Source organism: Scyliorhinus torazame, chromosome 6, assembly GCF_047496885.1.
Source record: "Scyliorhinus torazame isolate Kashiwa2021f chromosome 6, sScyTor2.1, whole genome shotgun sequence".
NCBI lineage: Eukaryota > Metazoa > Chordata > Chondrichthyes > Carcharhiniformes > Scyliorhinidae > Scyliorhinus > Scyliorhinus torazame.
The window spans coordinates 24,321,076-24,337,649 of record NC_092712.1 but is presented as its reverse complement, the minus strand read 5'-3'; the positions used below and the strand labels follow the sequence as shown (position 1 = coordinate 24,337,649).

The 16,574-nt window shown below is 54.8% G+C and overlaps 1 protein-coding gene across 4 annotated transcripts in view; it reads right to left on the bottom strand.

The window, feature by feature from the left end:
• arhgap39 (Rho GTPase activating protein 39) overlaps positions 1–16,574 on the bottom strand; it is a 753,810-nt gene that overhangs the window by 492,415 nt on the left and 244,821 nt on the right. For all 4 annotated transcript variants that reach the window (XM_072508028.1, XM_072508029.1, XM_072508030.1 and 1 more), the window contains one exon: positions 15,050–15,097. In XM_072508028.1, the coding sequence (XP_072364129.1) occupies positions 15,050–15,097 (48 nt within the window). The remainder of the gene's footprint in view (positions 1–15,049; positions 15,098–16,574) is intronic.

Sequence of the window (16,574 nt, the reverse complement as noted above, 5' to 3'; positions counted from 1 at the left end):
GGATAGTGACGGCAGTGGCTCTGGTCTCTCACACAGGGGAAAGGGACGGCAGTGACTCTGGACTCCCCACACAGGGGAAAGGTACTGCAGTGACTCTGGTCTCTCACATAGGGGAAAGGGATGGCAGTGGCTCTGGTCTCTCACACAGGGGAAATGGACGGCAGTTGCTCTGGACTCTCCACACAGGGGGAAGGGACGGCAGTGGCTCTGGTCTCTCACACAGGGGAAAGGGACGGCAGTGACTCTGGACTCTCACACCTGGGAAAGGGACTGCAGTGGCTCTGGACTCTCACACAGGAGAAAGGGACTGCAGTGGCTCTGGTCTCTCCACACAGGGGAAAGGGACGGCAGTGGCTCTGGTCTCTCACACAGGGGAAAGGGACGGCAGTGGCTCTGGTCTCTCACACAGGGGAAAGGGACGGCAGTGACTCTGGACTCCCCACACAGGGGAAAGGGACTGCAGTGACTCTGGTCTCTCACATAGGGGAAAGTAACGGCAGTGGCTCTGGTCTCTCACACAGGGGAAAGGGACGGCAGTGACTCTGGACTCTCACACAGGAGGCAGGGACGGCAGTGACTCTGGTCTCTCACACAGGGGAAAGGGACGGCAGTGGCTCTGGTCTCCCCACTCAGGGGAAAGGGACGGGCAGTGGCTCTGGACTCTCACACAGGGCACAGGGATGGCAGTGGCTCTGGACTGTCACACAGGAGAAAGGGACTGCAGTGACTCTGGTCTCTCACACAGGGGAAAGGGACAGCAGTGGCTCTGGTCTCTCACACAGGGGAAAGGGACGGCAGTGACTCTGGTCTCCCCACTCAGGGGAAAGGGACGGGCAGTGGCTCCGGACTCTCACACAGGGGAAAGGGACGGCAGTGGCTCTGGTCTCTCACACGGGGGAAAGGGACGGCAGTGGCTCTGGACTCTCACACAGGGGAAAGGGACGGCAGTGGCTCTGGACTCACACACAGGGGAAAGGGACGGCAGTGGCTCTGGTCTCCCCACACAGGGGAAAGGGACGGCAGTGGCTCTGGTCTCCCCACACAGGGGAAAGGGACGGCAGTGGCTCTGGACTCTCACACAGGGGAAAGGGACGGCAGTGGCTCTGGACTCTCACACAGGGGAAAGGAACGGCAGTGGCTCTGGTCTCTCACACAGGGGAAAGGGACGGCAGTGGCTCTGGTCTCTCACACAGGGGAAAGGGACGGCAGTGGCTCTGGACTCTCACACAGGGGAAAGGGACGGCAGTGACTCTGGTCTCTCACACAGGGGAAAGGGACAGCAGGTGCTCTGGACTCTCACACAGGGGAAAGGGACGGCAGTGGCTCTGGTCTCTCACACAGGGGAAAGGGACGGCAGTGGCTCTGGTCTCTCACACAGGGGAAAGGGACGGCAGTGACTCTGGATTCTCACACAGGGGAAAGGGACGGCAGTGGCTCTGGTCTCTCACACAGGGGAAAGGGACGGCAGTGGCTCTGGTCTCTCACACAGGGGAAAAGGACAGCAGTGACTCTGGACTCCCCACAAAGGGGAAAGGGACGGCAGTGGCTCTGGTCTCTCACACAGGGGAAAGGGACGGCAGTGACTCTGGACTCCCCACACAGGGGATAGGGACGGCAGTGGCTCTGGTCTCCCCAAACAGGGGAAAGAGACGGCAGTGGCTCTGGTCTCCCCAAACAGGGGAATGGGACGGCAGTGACTCTGGTCTCTCACACATGGGAAAGGGACGGCAGTGACTCTGGTCTCTCACACAGGAGAAAGGGACGGCAGTGGCTCTGGTCTCCCCACACAGGGGTAAGGGACTGCAGTGGCTCTGGTCTCTCCACACAGGGGAAAGGGACAGCAGTGGCTCTGGTCTCTCACCCAGGGGAAAGGGACGGCAGTGGCTCTGGTCTCTCACACAGGGGAAAGGGACGGCAGTGGCTCTGGTCTCTCACACAGGGGAAAGGGACGGCAGTGACTCTGGACTCCCACACACAGGGGAAAGGGACGGCAGTAACTCTGGTCTCTCACATAGGGGATAGTGACGGCAGTGGCTCTGGTCTCTCACACAGGGGAAAGGGACGGCAGTGACTCTGGACTCCCCACACAGGGGAAAGGTACTGCAGTGACTCTGGTCTCTCACATAGGGGAAAGGGATGGCAGTGGCTCTGGTCTCTCACACAGGGGAAATGGACGGCAGTTGCTCTGGACTCTCCACACAGGGGGAAGGGACGGCAGTGGCTCTGGTCTCTCACACAGGGGAAAGGGACGGCAGTGACTCTGGACTCTCACACCTGGGAAAGGGACTGCAGTGGCTCTGGACTCTCACACAGGAGAAAGGGACTGCAGTGGCTCTGGTCTCTCCACACAGGGGAAAGGGACGGCAGTGGCTCTGGTCTCTCACACAGGGGAAAGGGACGGCAGTGGCTCTGGTCTCTCACACAGGGGAAAGGGACGGCAGTGACTCTGGACTCCCCACACAGGGGAAAGGGACTGCAGTGACTCTGGTCTCTCACATAGGGGAAAGTAACGGCAGTGGCTCTGGTCTCTCACACAGGGGAAAGGGACTGCAGTGACTCTGGTCTCTCACATAGGGGAAAGTGACGGCAGTGGCTCTGGTCTCTCACACAGGGGAAAGGGACTGCAGTGACTCTGGTCTCTCACACAGGAGAAAGGGACGGCAGTGGCTCTGGTCTCTCACATAGGGGAAAGTGACGGCAGTGACTCTGGGCTCCCCACACGGGGGAAAGGGACTGCAGTGACTCTGGTCTCTCACATAGGGGAAAGTAACGGCAGTGGCTCTGGTCTCTCACACAGGGGAAAGGGACTGCAGTGACTCTGGTCTCTCACATAGGGGAAAGTGACGGCAGTGGCTCTGGTCTCTCACACAGGGGAAAGGGACTGCAGTGGCTCTTGTCTCTCACACAGGAGAAAGGGACTGCAGTGACTCTGGTCTCTCACACAGGGGAAAGGGACTGTAGTGACTCTGGTCTCTCACACGGGGGAAAAGGACTTCAGTGGTTCTGGTCTCTCACACAGGGGAAAGGGATGGCAGTGACTCTGGTCTCTCACACAGGGGAAAGGGACTGCAGTGACTCAGGTCTCTCACACGGGGGAAAGGGACTGTAGTGGTTCTGGACTCTCGCACAGGGGAAAGGGATGGCAGTGACTCTGGTCTCTCACACAGGGGAAAGGGACGGCAGTGGCTCTGGACTCTCACACAGGGGAAAGGGACGGCAGTGACTCTGGACTCTCACACAGGAGGAAGGGACGGCAGTGACTCTGGTCTCTCACACAGGGGAAAGGGACGGCAGTGGCTCTGGTCTCCCCACTCAGGGGAAAGGGACGGGCAGTGGCTCTGGACTCTCACACAGGGCACAGGGATGGCAGTGGCTCTGGACTGTCACACAGGAGAAAGGGACTGCAGTGACTCTGGTCTCTCACACAGGGGAAAGGGACAGCAGTGGCTCTGGTCTCTCACACAGGGGAAAGAGACGGCAGTGACTCTGGTCTCCCCACTCAGGGGAAAGGGACGGGCAGTGGCTCCGGACTCTCACACAGGGGAAAGGGACGGCAGTGGCTCTGGTCTCTCACACGGGGGAAAGGGACGGCAGTGGCTCTGGACTCTCACACAGGGGAAAGGGACGGCAGTGGCTCTGGACTCACACACAGGGGAAAGGGACGGCAGTGGCTCTGGTCTCCCCACACAGGGGAAAGGGACGGCAGTGGCTCTGGTCTCCCCACACAGGGGAAAGGGACGGCAGTGGCTCTGGACTCTCACACAGGGGAAAGGGACGGCAGTGGCTCTGGACTCTCACACAGGGGAAAGGAACGGCAGTGGCTCTGGTCTCTCACACAGGGGAAAGGGACGGCAGTGGCTCTGGTCTCTCACACAGGGGAAAGGGACGGCAGTGGCTCTGGACTCTCACACAGGGGAAAGGGACGGCAGTGACTCTGGTCTCTCACACAGGGGAAAGGGACAGCAGGTGCTCTGGACTCTCACACAGGGGAAAGGGACGGCAGTGGCTCTGGTCTCTCACACAGGGGAAAGGGACGGCAGTGGCTCTGGTCTCTCACACAGGGGAAAGGGACGGCAGTGACTCTGGATTCTCACACAGGGGAAAGGGACGGCAGTGGCTCTGGTCTCTCACACAGGGGAAAGGGACGGCAGTGGCTCTGGTCTCTCACACAGGGGAAAAGGACAGCAGTGACTCTGGACTCCCCACAAAGGGGAAAGGGACGGCAGTGGCTCTGGTCTCTCACACAGGGGAAAGGGACGGCAGTGACTCTGGACTCCCCACACAGGGGATAGGGACGGCAGTGGCTCTGGTCTCCCCAAACAGGGGAAAGAGACGGCAGTGGCTCTGGTCTCCCCAAACAGGGGAATGGGACGGCAGTGACTCTGGTCTCTCACACATGGGAAAGGGACGGCAGTGACTCTGATCTCTCACACAGGAGAAAGGGACGGCAGTGGCTCTGGTCTCCCCACACAGGGGTAAGGGACTGCAGTGGCTCTGGTCTCTCCACACAGGGGAAAGGGACAGCAGTGGCTCTGGTCTCTCACCCAGGGGAAAGGGACGGCAGTGGCTCTGGTCTCTCACACAGGGGAAAGGGACGGCAGTGGCTCTGGTCTCTCACACAGGGGAAAGGGACGGCAGTGACTCTGGACTCCCACACACAGGGGAAAGGGACGGCAGTAACTCTGGTCTCTCACATAGGGGATAGTGACGGCAGTGGCTCTGGTCTCTCACACAGGGGAAAGGGACGGCAGTGACTCTGGACTCCCCACACAGGGGAAAGGTACTGCAGTGACTCTGGTCTCTCACATAGGGGAAAGGGACGGCAGTGGCTCTGGTCTCTCACACAGGGGAAATGGACGGCAGTTGCTCTGGACTCTCACACCTGGGAAAGGGACTGCAGTGGCTCTGGACTCTCACACAGGAGAAAGGGACTGCAGTGGCTCTGGTCTCTCCACACAGGGGAAAGGGACGGCAGTGGCTCTGGTCTCTCACACAGGGGAAAGGGACGGCAGTGGCTCTGGTCTCTCACACAGGGGAAAGGGACGGCAGTGACTCTGGACTCCCCACACAGGGGAAAGGGACTGCAGTGACTCTGGTCTCTCACATAGGGGAAAGTAACGGCAGTGGCTCTGGTCTCTCACACAGGGGAAAGGGACTGCAGTGACTCTGGTCTCTCACATAGGGGAAAGTGACGGCAGTGGCTCTGGTCTCTCACACAGGGGAAAGGGACTGCAGTGACTCTGGTCTCTCACACAGGAGAAAGGGACGGCAGTGGCTCTGGTCTCTCACATAGGGGAAAGTGACGGCAGTGACTCTGGACTCCCCACACAGGGGAAAGGGACTGCAGTGACTCTGGTCTCTCACACAAGGGATAGGGATGGCAGTGGCTCTGGACTCTCACACAGGGGAAAGGGACTGCAGTGACTCTGGTCTCTCACATAGGGGAAAGGGACGGCAGTGGCTCTGGTCTCTCACACAGAGGAAAGGGACTGCAGTGGCTCTGGTCTCTCACACAAGGGAAAGGGACTGCAGTGGCTCGTCTCTCACACAGGAGAAAGGGACTGCAGCGACTATGGACTCTCACACAAGGGAAAGGGACGGCAGTGGCTCTGGTCACTCACACAGGGGAAAGGGACGGCAGTGGCTCTGGTCTCTCACACAGGGGAAAGGGACGGCAGTGGCTCTGGTCTCTCACACAGGGGAAAGGGACGGCAGTGGTTCTGGACTCTCACACAGGGCAAAGGGACGGCAGTGGCTCTGGTCTCTCACACAGGGGAAAGGGACGGCAGTGGCTCTGGACTCTCACACAGGGCAAAGGGACGGCAGTGGCTCTGGACTCTCACACAGGGGAAAGGGATGGCAGTGGCTCTGGTCTGTCTCACAGGGGAAAGGGACGGCAGTGGCTCTGGACTCTCACACAGGGCAAAGGGACGGCAGTGGCTCTGGACTCTCACACAGGGGAAAGGGATGGCAGTGGCTCTGGTCTCTCACACAGGGGAAAGGGACGGCAGTGGCTCTGGTCTCTCACACAGGGGAAAGGGACAGCAGTGGCTCTGGTCGGTCTCACAGGGGAAAGGGACGGCAGTGGCTCTGGTCTCTCACACAGGGGAAAGGGACGGCAGTGGCTCTGGTCTCTCACACAGGGGAAAGGGACGGCAGTGACTCTGGATTCTCACGCAGGGGAAAGGGACGGCAGTGGCTCTGGTCTCTCACACAGGGGAAAGGGACGGCAGTGGCTCTGGTCTCTCACACAGGGGAAAAGGACAGCAGTGACTCTGGACTCCCCACAAAGGGGAAAGGGACGGCAGTGGCTCTGGTCTCTCACACAGGGGAAAGGGACGGCAGTGACTCTGGACTCCCCACACAGGGGATAGGGACGGCAGTGGCTCTGGTCTCCCCAAACAGGGGAAAGAGACGGCAGTGGCTCTGGTCTCCCCAAACAGGGGAATGGGACGGCAGTGACTCTGGTCTCTCACACATGGGAAAGGGACGGCAGTGACTCTGGTCTCTCACACAGGAGAAAGGGACGGCAGTGGCTCTGGTCTCCCCACACAGGGGTAAGGGACTGCAGTGGCTCTGGTCTCTCCACACAGGGGAAAGGGACAGCAGTGGCTCTGGTCTCTCACCCAGGGGAAAGGGACGGCAGTGGCTCTGGTCTCTCACACAGGGGAAAGGGACGGCAGTGGCTCTGGTCTCTCACACAGGGGAAAGGGACGGCAGTGACTCTGGACTCCCACACACAGGGGAAAGGGACGGCAGTAACTCTGGTCTCTCACATAGGGGATAGTGACGGCAGTGGCTCTGGTCTCTCACACAGGGGAAAGGGACGGCAGTGACTCTGGACTCCCCACACAGGGGAAAGGTACTGCAGTGACTCTGGTCTCTCACATAGGGGAAAGGGATGGCAGTGGCTCTGGTCTCTCACACAGGGGAAATGGACGGCAGTTGCTCTGGACTCTCCACACAGGGGGAAGGGACGGCAGTGGCTCTGGTCTCTCACACAGGGGAAAGGGACGGCAGTGACTCTGGACTCTCACACCTGGGAAAGGGACTGCAGTGGCTCTGGACTCTCACACAGGAGAAAGGGACTGCAGTGGCTCTGGTCTCTCCACACAGGGGAAAGGGACGGCAGTGGCTCTGGTCTCTCACACAGGGGAAAGGGACGGCAGTGGCTCTGGTCTCTCACACAGGGGAAAGGGACGGCAGTGACTCTGGACTCCCCACACAGGGGAAAGGGACTGCAGTGACTCTGGTCTCTCACATAGGGGAAAGTAACGGCAGTGGCTCTGGTCTCTCACACAGGGGAAAGGGACTGCAGTGACTCTGGTCTCTCACATAGGGGAAAGTGACGGCAGTGGCTCTGGTCTCTCACACAGGGGAAAGGGACTGCAGTGACTCTGGTCTCTCACACAGGAGAAAGGGACGGCAGTGGCTCTGGTCTCTCACATAGGGGAAAGTGACGGCAGTGACTCTGGACTCCCCACACGGGGGAAAGGGACTGCAGTGACTCTGGTCTCTCACATAGGGGAAAGTAACGGCAGTGGCTCTGGTCTCTCACACAGGGGAAAGGGACTGCAGTGACTCTGGTCTCTCACATAGGGGAAAGTGACGGCAGTGGCTCTGGTCTCTCACACAGGGGAAAGGGACTGCAGTGGCTCTTGTCTCTCACACAGGAGAAAGGGACTGCAGTGACTCTGGTCTCTCACACAGGGGAAAGGGACTGTAGTGACTCTGGTCTCTCACACGGGGGAAAAGGACTTCAGTGGTTCTGGTCTCTCACACAGGGGAAAGGGATGGCAGTGACTCTGGTCTCTCACACAGGGGAAAGGGACTGCAGTGACTCAGGTCTCTCACACGGGGGAAAGGGACTGTAGTGGTTCTGGACTCTCGCACAGGGGAAAGGGATGGCAGTGACTCTGGTCTCTCACACAGGGGAAAGGGACGGCAGTGGCTCTGGACTCTCACACAGGGGAAAGGGACGGCAGTGACTCTGGACTCTCACACAGGAGGAAGGGACGGCAGTGACTCTGGTCTCTCACACAGGGGAAAGGGACGCCAGTGGCTCTGGTCTCCCCACTCAGGGGAAAGGGACGGGCAGTGGCTCTGGACTCTCACACAGGGCACAGGGATGGCAGTGGCTCTGGACTGTCACACAGGAGAAAGGGACTGCAGTGACTCTGGTCTCTCACACAGGGGAAAGGGACAGCAGTGGCTCTGGTCTCTCACACAGGGGAAAGGGACGGCAGTGACTCTGGTCTCCCCACTCAGGGGAAAGGGACGGGCAGTGGCTCCGGACTCTCACACAGGGGAAAGGGACGGCAGTGGCTCTGGTCTCTCACACGGGGGAAAGGGACGGCAGTGGCTCTGGACTCTCACACAGGGGAAAGGGACGGCAGTGGCTCTGGACTCACACACAGGGGAAAGGGACGGCAGTGGCTCTGGTCTCCCCACACAGGGGAAAGGGACGGCAGTGGCTCTGGTCTCCCCACACAGGGGAAAGGGACGGCAGTGGCTCTGGACTCTCACACAGGGGAAAGGGACGGCAGTGGCTCTGGACTCTCACACAGGGGAAAGGAACGGCAGTGGCTCTGGTCTCTCACACAGGGGAAAGGGACGGCAGTGGCTCTGGTCTCTCACACAGGGGAAAGGGACGGCAGTGGCTCTGGACTCTCACACAGGGGAAAGGGACGGCAGTGACTCTGGTCTCTCACACAGGGGAAAGGGACAGCAGGTGCTCTGGACTCTCACACAGGGGAAAGGGACGGCAGTGGCTCTGGTCTCTCACACAGGGGAAAGGGACGGCAGTGGCTCTGGTCTCTCACACAGGGGAAAGGGACGGCAGTGACTCTGGATTCTCACACAGGGGAAAGGGACGGCAGTGGCTCTGGTCTCTCACACAGGGGAAAGGGACGGCAGTGGCTCTGGTCTCTCACACAGGGGAAAAGGACAGCAGTGACTCTGGACTCCCCACAAAGGGGAAAGGGACGGCAGTGGCTCTGGTCTCTCACACAGGGGAAAGGGACGGCAGTGACTCTGGACTCCCCACACAGGGGATAGGGACGGCAGTGGCTCTGGTCTCCCCAAACAGGGGAAAGAGACGGCAGTGGCTCTGGTCTCCCCAAACAGGGGAATGGGACGGCAGTGACTCTGGTCTCTCACACATGGGAAAGGGACGGCAGTGACTCTGGTCTCTCACACAGGAGAAAGGGACGGCAGTGGCTCTGGTCTCCCCACACAGGGGTAAGGGACTGCAGTGGCTCTGGTCTCTCCACACAGGGGAAAGGGACAGCAGTGGCTCTGGTCTCTCACCCAGGGGAAAGGGACGGCAGTGGCTCTGGTCTCTCACACAGGGGAAAGGGACGGCAGTGGCTCTGGTCTCTCACACAGGGGAAAGGGACGGCAGTGACTCTGGACTCCCACACACAGGGGAAAGGGACGGCAGTAACTCTGGTCTCTCACATAGGGGATAGTGACGGCAGTGGCTCTGGTCTCTCACACAGGGGAAAGGGACGGCAGTGACTCTGGACTCCCCACACAGGGGAAAGGTACTGCAGTGACTCTGGTCTCTCACATAGGGGAAAGGGACGGCAGTGGCTCTGGTCTCTCACACAGGGGAAATGGACGGCAGTTGCTCTGGACTCTCCACACAGGGGGAAGGGACGGCAGTGGCTCTGGTCTCTCACACAGGGGAAAGGGACGGCAGTGACTCTGGACTCTCACACCTGGGAAAGGGACTGCAGTGGCTCTGGACTCTCACACAGGAGAAAGGGACTGCAGTGGCTCTGGTCTCTCCACACAGGGGAAAGGGACGGCAGTGGCTCTGGTCTCTCACACAGGGGAAAGGGACGGCAGTGGCTCTGGTCTCTCACACAGGGGAAAGGGACGGCAGTGACTCTGGACTCCCCACACAGGGGAAAGGGACTGCAGTGACTCTGGTCTCTCACATAGGGGAAAGTAACGGCAGTGGCTCTGGTCTCTCACACAGGGGAAAGGGACTGCAGTGACTCTGGTCTCTCACATAGGGGAAAGTGACGGCAGTGGCTCTGGTCTCTCACACAGGGGAAAGGGACTGCAGTGACTCTGGTCTCTCACACAGGAGAAAGGGACGGCAGTGGCTCTGGTCTCTCACATAGGGGAAAGTGACGGCAGTGACTCTGGACTCCCCACACAGGGGAAAGGGACTGCAGTGACTCTGGTCTCTCACATAAGGGAAAGGGACGGCAGTGGCTCTGGTCTCTCACACAGGGGAAAGGGACGGCAGTGGCTCTGGTCTCTCACACAGGGGAAAGGGACGGCAGTGGTTCTGGTCTCTCACACAGGGGAAAGGGACTGCAGTGACTCTGGTCTCTCACACAGGAGAAAGGGACGGCAGTGGCTCTGGTCTCTCACATAGGGGAAAAGGACAGCAGTGGCTCTGGACTCCCCACAAAGGGGAAAGGGACGGCAGTGGCTCTGGTCTCTCACACAAGGGATAGGGATGGCAGTGGCTCTGGACTCTCACACAGGGGAAAGGGACTGCAGTGACTCTGGTCTCTCACATAGGGGAAAGGGACGGCAGTGGCTCTGGTCTCTCACACAGAGGAAAGGGACTGCAGTGGCTCTGGTCTCTCACACAAGGGAAAGGGACTGCAGTGGCTCGTCTCTCACACAGGAGAAAGGGACTGCAGCGACTCTGGACTCTCACACAAGGGAAAGGGACGGCAGTGGCTCTGGTCACTCACACAGGGGAAAGGGACGGCAGTGGCTCTGGTCTCTCACACAGGGGAAAGGGACGGCAGTGGCTCTGGTCTCTCACACAGGGGAAAGGGACGGCAGTGGTTCTGAACTCTCACACAGGGCAAAGGGACGGCAGTGGCTCTGGTCTCTCACACAGGGGAAAGGGACGGCAGTGGCTCTGGACTCTCACACAGGGCAAAGGGACGGCAGTGGCTCTGGACTCTCACACAGGGGAAAGGGATGGCAGTGGCTCTGGTCTGTCTCACAGGGGAAAGGGACGTCAGTGGCTCTGGACTCTCACACAGGGCAAAGGGACGGCAGTGGCTCTGGACTCTCACACAGGGGAAAGGGATGGCAGTGGCTCTGGTCTCTCACACAGGGGAAAGGGACGGCAGTGGCTCTGGTCTCTCACACAGGGGAAAGGGACAGCAGTGGCTCTGGTCGGTCTCACAGGGGAAAGGGACGGCAGTGGCTCTGGTCTCTCCACACAGAAGACAAACATGATATCAGGGCAGTGAGTCACCCTCATGGCTCTTACCTCCAGCTCAATCATTTAAAGGATTATAAGAAAATGGCACACAGATCATCTCATACGCAAAGGAGTAAGAGCACAAAGATGTTCGTAAAAACAGCGTGAGGCCAGGAACTCCTGAATAACTGCAATTAAATGGTGACCTCCAAGTCAATAACAATGCTAATTCACCCACAATCAATCTCCCCTCTCACGGAACATCAGCTAACATTAAAGAGCTTAATCATGACAATACATGATGTTGGCAAATCATCTTTACACAAAAAAAGAAACAAATAATTTGAGGCAAGGGATTTACAAATGAAAGAATAGGTGGAATCTATTAATGGCCCAGTTAAGGTAGGCAGTACAGGCCAGGAAAAAGGGTTCCAGGTTAGAGGATTTTCAACAGGGCAAGCAGTACAGGGCTGCAATTTGCCTCAGTGTCCAGATTAGATGGGGAAATATTAACCAGGGTTCCCATTCAGGTTATCATTCAGGGCACATGTCGAAGTGTAACTGTGAGGATGATGGGAGCAGAGTTCGCCTCCTACTGTCAAACAGCCCTTGCTATTCACTTCCTGTAGCACCGTCAATATGACGTGAGGCAGGTTGAGGTAATGTCAATTGAAGGCTTTATTAAGCAGAACTTTATCCCCAGCAGCGTGGTTACAGAATGCAGCTGCTGAGGGAAATGGAGGGAAAAACTGGGTTCTTATACCGGCATTTCCGGGTGGAGTCCAGTAGGTGGCAGATCCTATCAGGACCTGGCATCCCTCCACCAATAGCCCGTCGACACGTGGTGTACCGTATTACCCCTAATACATACCACCACACTTCCAATACTCAATAATTAAATAATGGCCACAGCTGAGGTTCCCAGAAGGCATGTGTGTGGGGAAAAAAAGGAGTCAAAGGGCTGGATTTTCCCAGGTGTGCCGTGATCCCAATTTGGGTTGGGAACCCAGAAGGGATTGTGGTGGGAAATTGCTCGAAATCTTCCTGGAGGCAACCAATTAAGCAGCACCTCTGGGAGCCCAGTGAAGTGGGTGGCACAATACAAGAGTTTGCAGAAATGTTCAGCTGGCAGCTCTACTGGAGCGAGGTGGATGATGCTGCAAATCGGCAGGAGACACAGGATAGATTCAACACCAAGATAAACATCTTGTGACTGAGGGGGGTGTCAAGGGTTATGGTGAGTTGGGACCAATGTCAGATCAGCCATGACCATACTGAATGGCGATGGATCAGGCTGGAGGGGCCTACTCCTGCTTTTATTTTGAATGTTCTTTTGTTGAGACAGCGAGGGTCGCTCAAAATGCTGCAGCATTGTGAAAAGTGCAAAATCCCTCATGGCCACAGTTGTCAGATCCCCCCAGAGTGGAGTGGGAATTTAGGTTCAGAGGAACATTCTTGGGCAGCACGGTAGCACAGTGGTTAGCACTGTTGCTTCACAGCGCCAGGATCACAGGTTCGATTCCCACTCGGGTCACTGTCCGTGCGGAGTCTGCACGTTCTCCCCTTGTCTGCGTGGGTTTCCTCTGGGTGCTCCGGTTTTCTCCCACAAGTCCCGAAAGACGTGCTTATTAGGTGAGTTGGACATTCTGAATTCTCCCTCTGTGTACCCGAACAGGTGCCGGAGTGTAGCAACTAGGGAATTTTCGCAGCACCTACATTGCAGTGTTAACGTAAGCCTACTTGTGACAATAATAAAGATTATTATTAATGGTCGGCCATTCAGCCCCACAAGCCTGTTTTCAATTAGATGACTGATCTGTACTTAGACTCCATTGAGGTTAACTCCCTTGATACCCAATAAAAAACTATCAATACAGGAATATACTTGTAACAGTTCCAATGAGAATTTCCTTGTCATTCATTGGTATACTCGTCGCTTAACTCACGAATAAATCAATCTTGCCAGAAATGCCTAAAGATTAGAGGGCAGCAACCGGAGGTTAGATTGAACGTATGCGGCACTGATTTAAAAATGACAATATGGTGGTCAGCTGCATTGGGCTGGTAAATGTTAAGCAGCGAATAAACGTACGGCTTTAGCAGGAGGGTTGTCTTGGGCGGGGCCTGAAGGGAGCTCTTTAGGAAATGAAGCTGCGGGGAACTCAGACCAGATACTTCAGCTATCATACACGTGTGTTTTTTTTCCACTCGTTGACTGATGACTGACATTTTGTATGGCGGATGGGGGAGTGGGGAGGGCAAACAACTAAACTCAAAAGCAATTCATAACAGAGTGTTTAATGTAAGTGGATTGAATGTGATGAAATTTGCTGGCAGTGGAGGGAATAACAGGTATGTTGCGTTTCAAATCATACAGTCTATATATTTTTAATATCAATTGATGAGAAAGAGGCTAGTAATTTTAAATTCTATTACTGCCTGTTGCGAGCTGTCCAGCTGCTCGTCTCCCAGCTGATTTGTTCTTGCTTGGTTGAAGACGATACACAGCGCTGTCTAGTATGCAAAATGGCACTTCAAAGGCATTCTTCTTTTGCACTTATGGCAAAGCATGTGGAAGCTCCTCACAGACCACTTGCTTTGCTTTAAATTGATTGATTCCAGGACAAGGGTTCAAATCACATGTTTCAACGGGCTTTGGTCTGGTATTTGGTTGTAATTCAGGAATGATTGCATGAGCTTCAATTAAGGAAGACACCCTGTCAGCTCCCTGTATTCCAGTTTTGAACTTCAGGAAAGGTACAAAGGATAAATCACAAGATGATGAGTTTCAGATGAAGTATCCCTCTTTGGCTCATCCACTCGGGAATATGTGAATTTTCACCCCATTCCAGCATCTAATTAGTTCTCAAACTCCAGAGTTTCTTCCTCCACTGAGAGCTATTCACTGTCATTCATTGTGGTAAAAACTTCCTGACTTTAGTCTGAAATTTGCTTTTTATTCATTTGAACCCATGTTCACCGTTCTTGCTCTCAATTTAACACAATTTTCCACAGAATTTCCAATCCCATCTGCCTCTGCGATCGCACATGTGCGGCAGAACACTGCCAGTTCTTCCCCACCTGTTCCCATGTGGATTTGGACACAAGAACAACCCTTTCAAGCCTCTTGTATAAGTTTCATGTCAGATTGGTCTAGGTTTGTATTAACAAAATAATTGCTACAGTTTCACAACCATTATTCTTGTACGTAAAGAGGTGTAGATACACATTCTTAATCAAATGAATCATGCAGTATTGATTTCTTGGTCCTGTCCGATTCTGCTTTTGATAAACCCGATGCTTAGTTTATATCCCAGCTAATGCAGTCTCACAGCTATGTTTACTATTTCATCACCTGAACAGTAGGAGGATACAAGGGGGCTTGTCAATGAAGTGAGTTAATTACAGTATGAAAGGTTCATATTTGACCCCTGGTATTGCACACAGGACCATAGAAGAAGGTCCCTTGAGCCTGCTTTGTCATTCAATTAGATCATATCCATCTGTGCCTCAACCCAATTTACCCACATTTTCCCCACTGCCTGATATTTTTACTCAAGCAGTGGTGGCTGGGTTATTTAACCGTCGCCTGGTACTCAGCAATGACCAATCACAGGTGGTAAATATCCGTGCTTGCGAGAGTAGGATTGAACACCTGACCCAATTCCAGCCTACGGTCATTATAGCTAAAGGCATCATTCCAGCCAAGGTCAGATAACTCACACAGCCAACACTGTCTATACATTGCACCATTACACTTAACAATAACCTGCTGATCAAAAGAGATCATTCCAAGCATTGTGAATTGTAATATACAGTTCATTCCTGGAAGTTGGGGGAGGGGGGGGGGGGATTTTCTCTTACCATGTCGAAGCACTTTCTGTTTCAGTTTCCAGTTGCATGTCGTAAGACCTGAAAGAACATTAATTTCATAAAGTTATTAAGTTATTAATTGCCACGACATTTTTTCCGCAACTATTACAATTAATCCTTTCATCAGATGCAAAGACTTTTTACCTTTGACTAAATACAGTAATATACCAAATATGGCCACACGTGACATGGAATTCCCCACCTAACTCCACAGTGGGAGCACCATCGGCCATTCAAGAAGGCCCAGTACCATTACTTTCGGACAGACAACAAAGTCAGCTTTGCCAACATCATCCTCAGCACCGTATGACCATATGACATAGGAACAAAAGTAGGCCATTCGGCCCATCAAGCCTGTTCTGCCATTCAATGAGATTATGACTGATCTGATATAATAGTCAACACAGGAACTACTTTGATTTCATTCTGTTCTTTAACTGAAGGTGAATGTATTGAGATTTGTTCTTGATTTATCAGAATCAGAACTCCTATTCTCAAGTGGGTTCATGTTGGTGAGAGGCAATACATAGATACATAGAAGATAGGAGCAGGAGGAGGCCTTTTGGCCCTTCGAGCCTGCTCCGCCATTCGTCACGATCATGGCTGACCATCCAACTCAATAGCCTAATCCTGCTTTCTCCCCATAGCCTTTGGTCCCATTCTCCCCAAGTGCTATATCCAGCCGCCTCTTGAATATATTCAAAGTTTTAGCATCAATTACGTCCTGTGGTAAAGAATTCCACAGGCTCACCACTCTTTGGGTGAAGAAATGTCTCCTTATCTCTGTCTGAAATGGTTTACCCTGAATCCTCAGGCTGTGACCCCTGGTTCTGGACACACCCATCATTGGTAACATCTTCCCTGCATCCACCCTGTCTAGCGAGAACAATTCCAACCTAGTCAATCTCTCCTCGTAGGGCAGTCCCGCCATCCCTGGGATCAGTCTGGTAAACCTTCGCGGCACTCCCTCGAGAGCAAGAACATCCTTCCTCAGGGAAGGAGACTAAAACTGCACACAATACTCCAAGTGTGGCCTCACGAAGGCCCTGTACAACACATCCCTGCTTCTATACTCAAAACCTCTCGCAATGAAGGCCAACATACCATTAGCCTTCGTTACCATTGGCTGCACCTGCATGCTTACCTTCAGCGAATGGTGCACAAGGACACCCATGTCCCGCTGCACACTCCCCTCTCCCAATTTACAACCATTCAGGTAGTAATCTGCCTTCCTGATTTTGCTTCCAAAATGAATAACCTCACACATATCCAAATTATACCGCATCTGCCATTGGTTTGCCCACTCGCCCAACCTGTCCAGATCTTGCTGTAGGATCCCTGCATCCTCGTAACAATTCACCCTCCCACCTAATTTGGTATCATCTGCAAACTTTGAGATGTTACATTTTGTTCCCTCATCCAAATCATTAATATATATTGTGAATAAAGAAGGAACTTTCCCCTTCTTAACCAATCCCTTTGCCCTTCTTTGCTGAATTCTAAACTGCTCCCAATC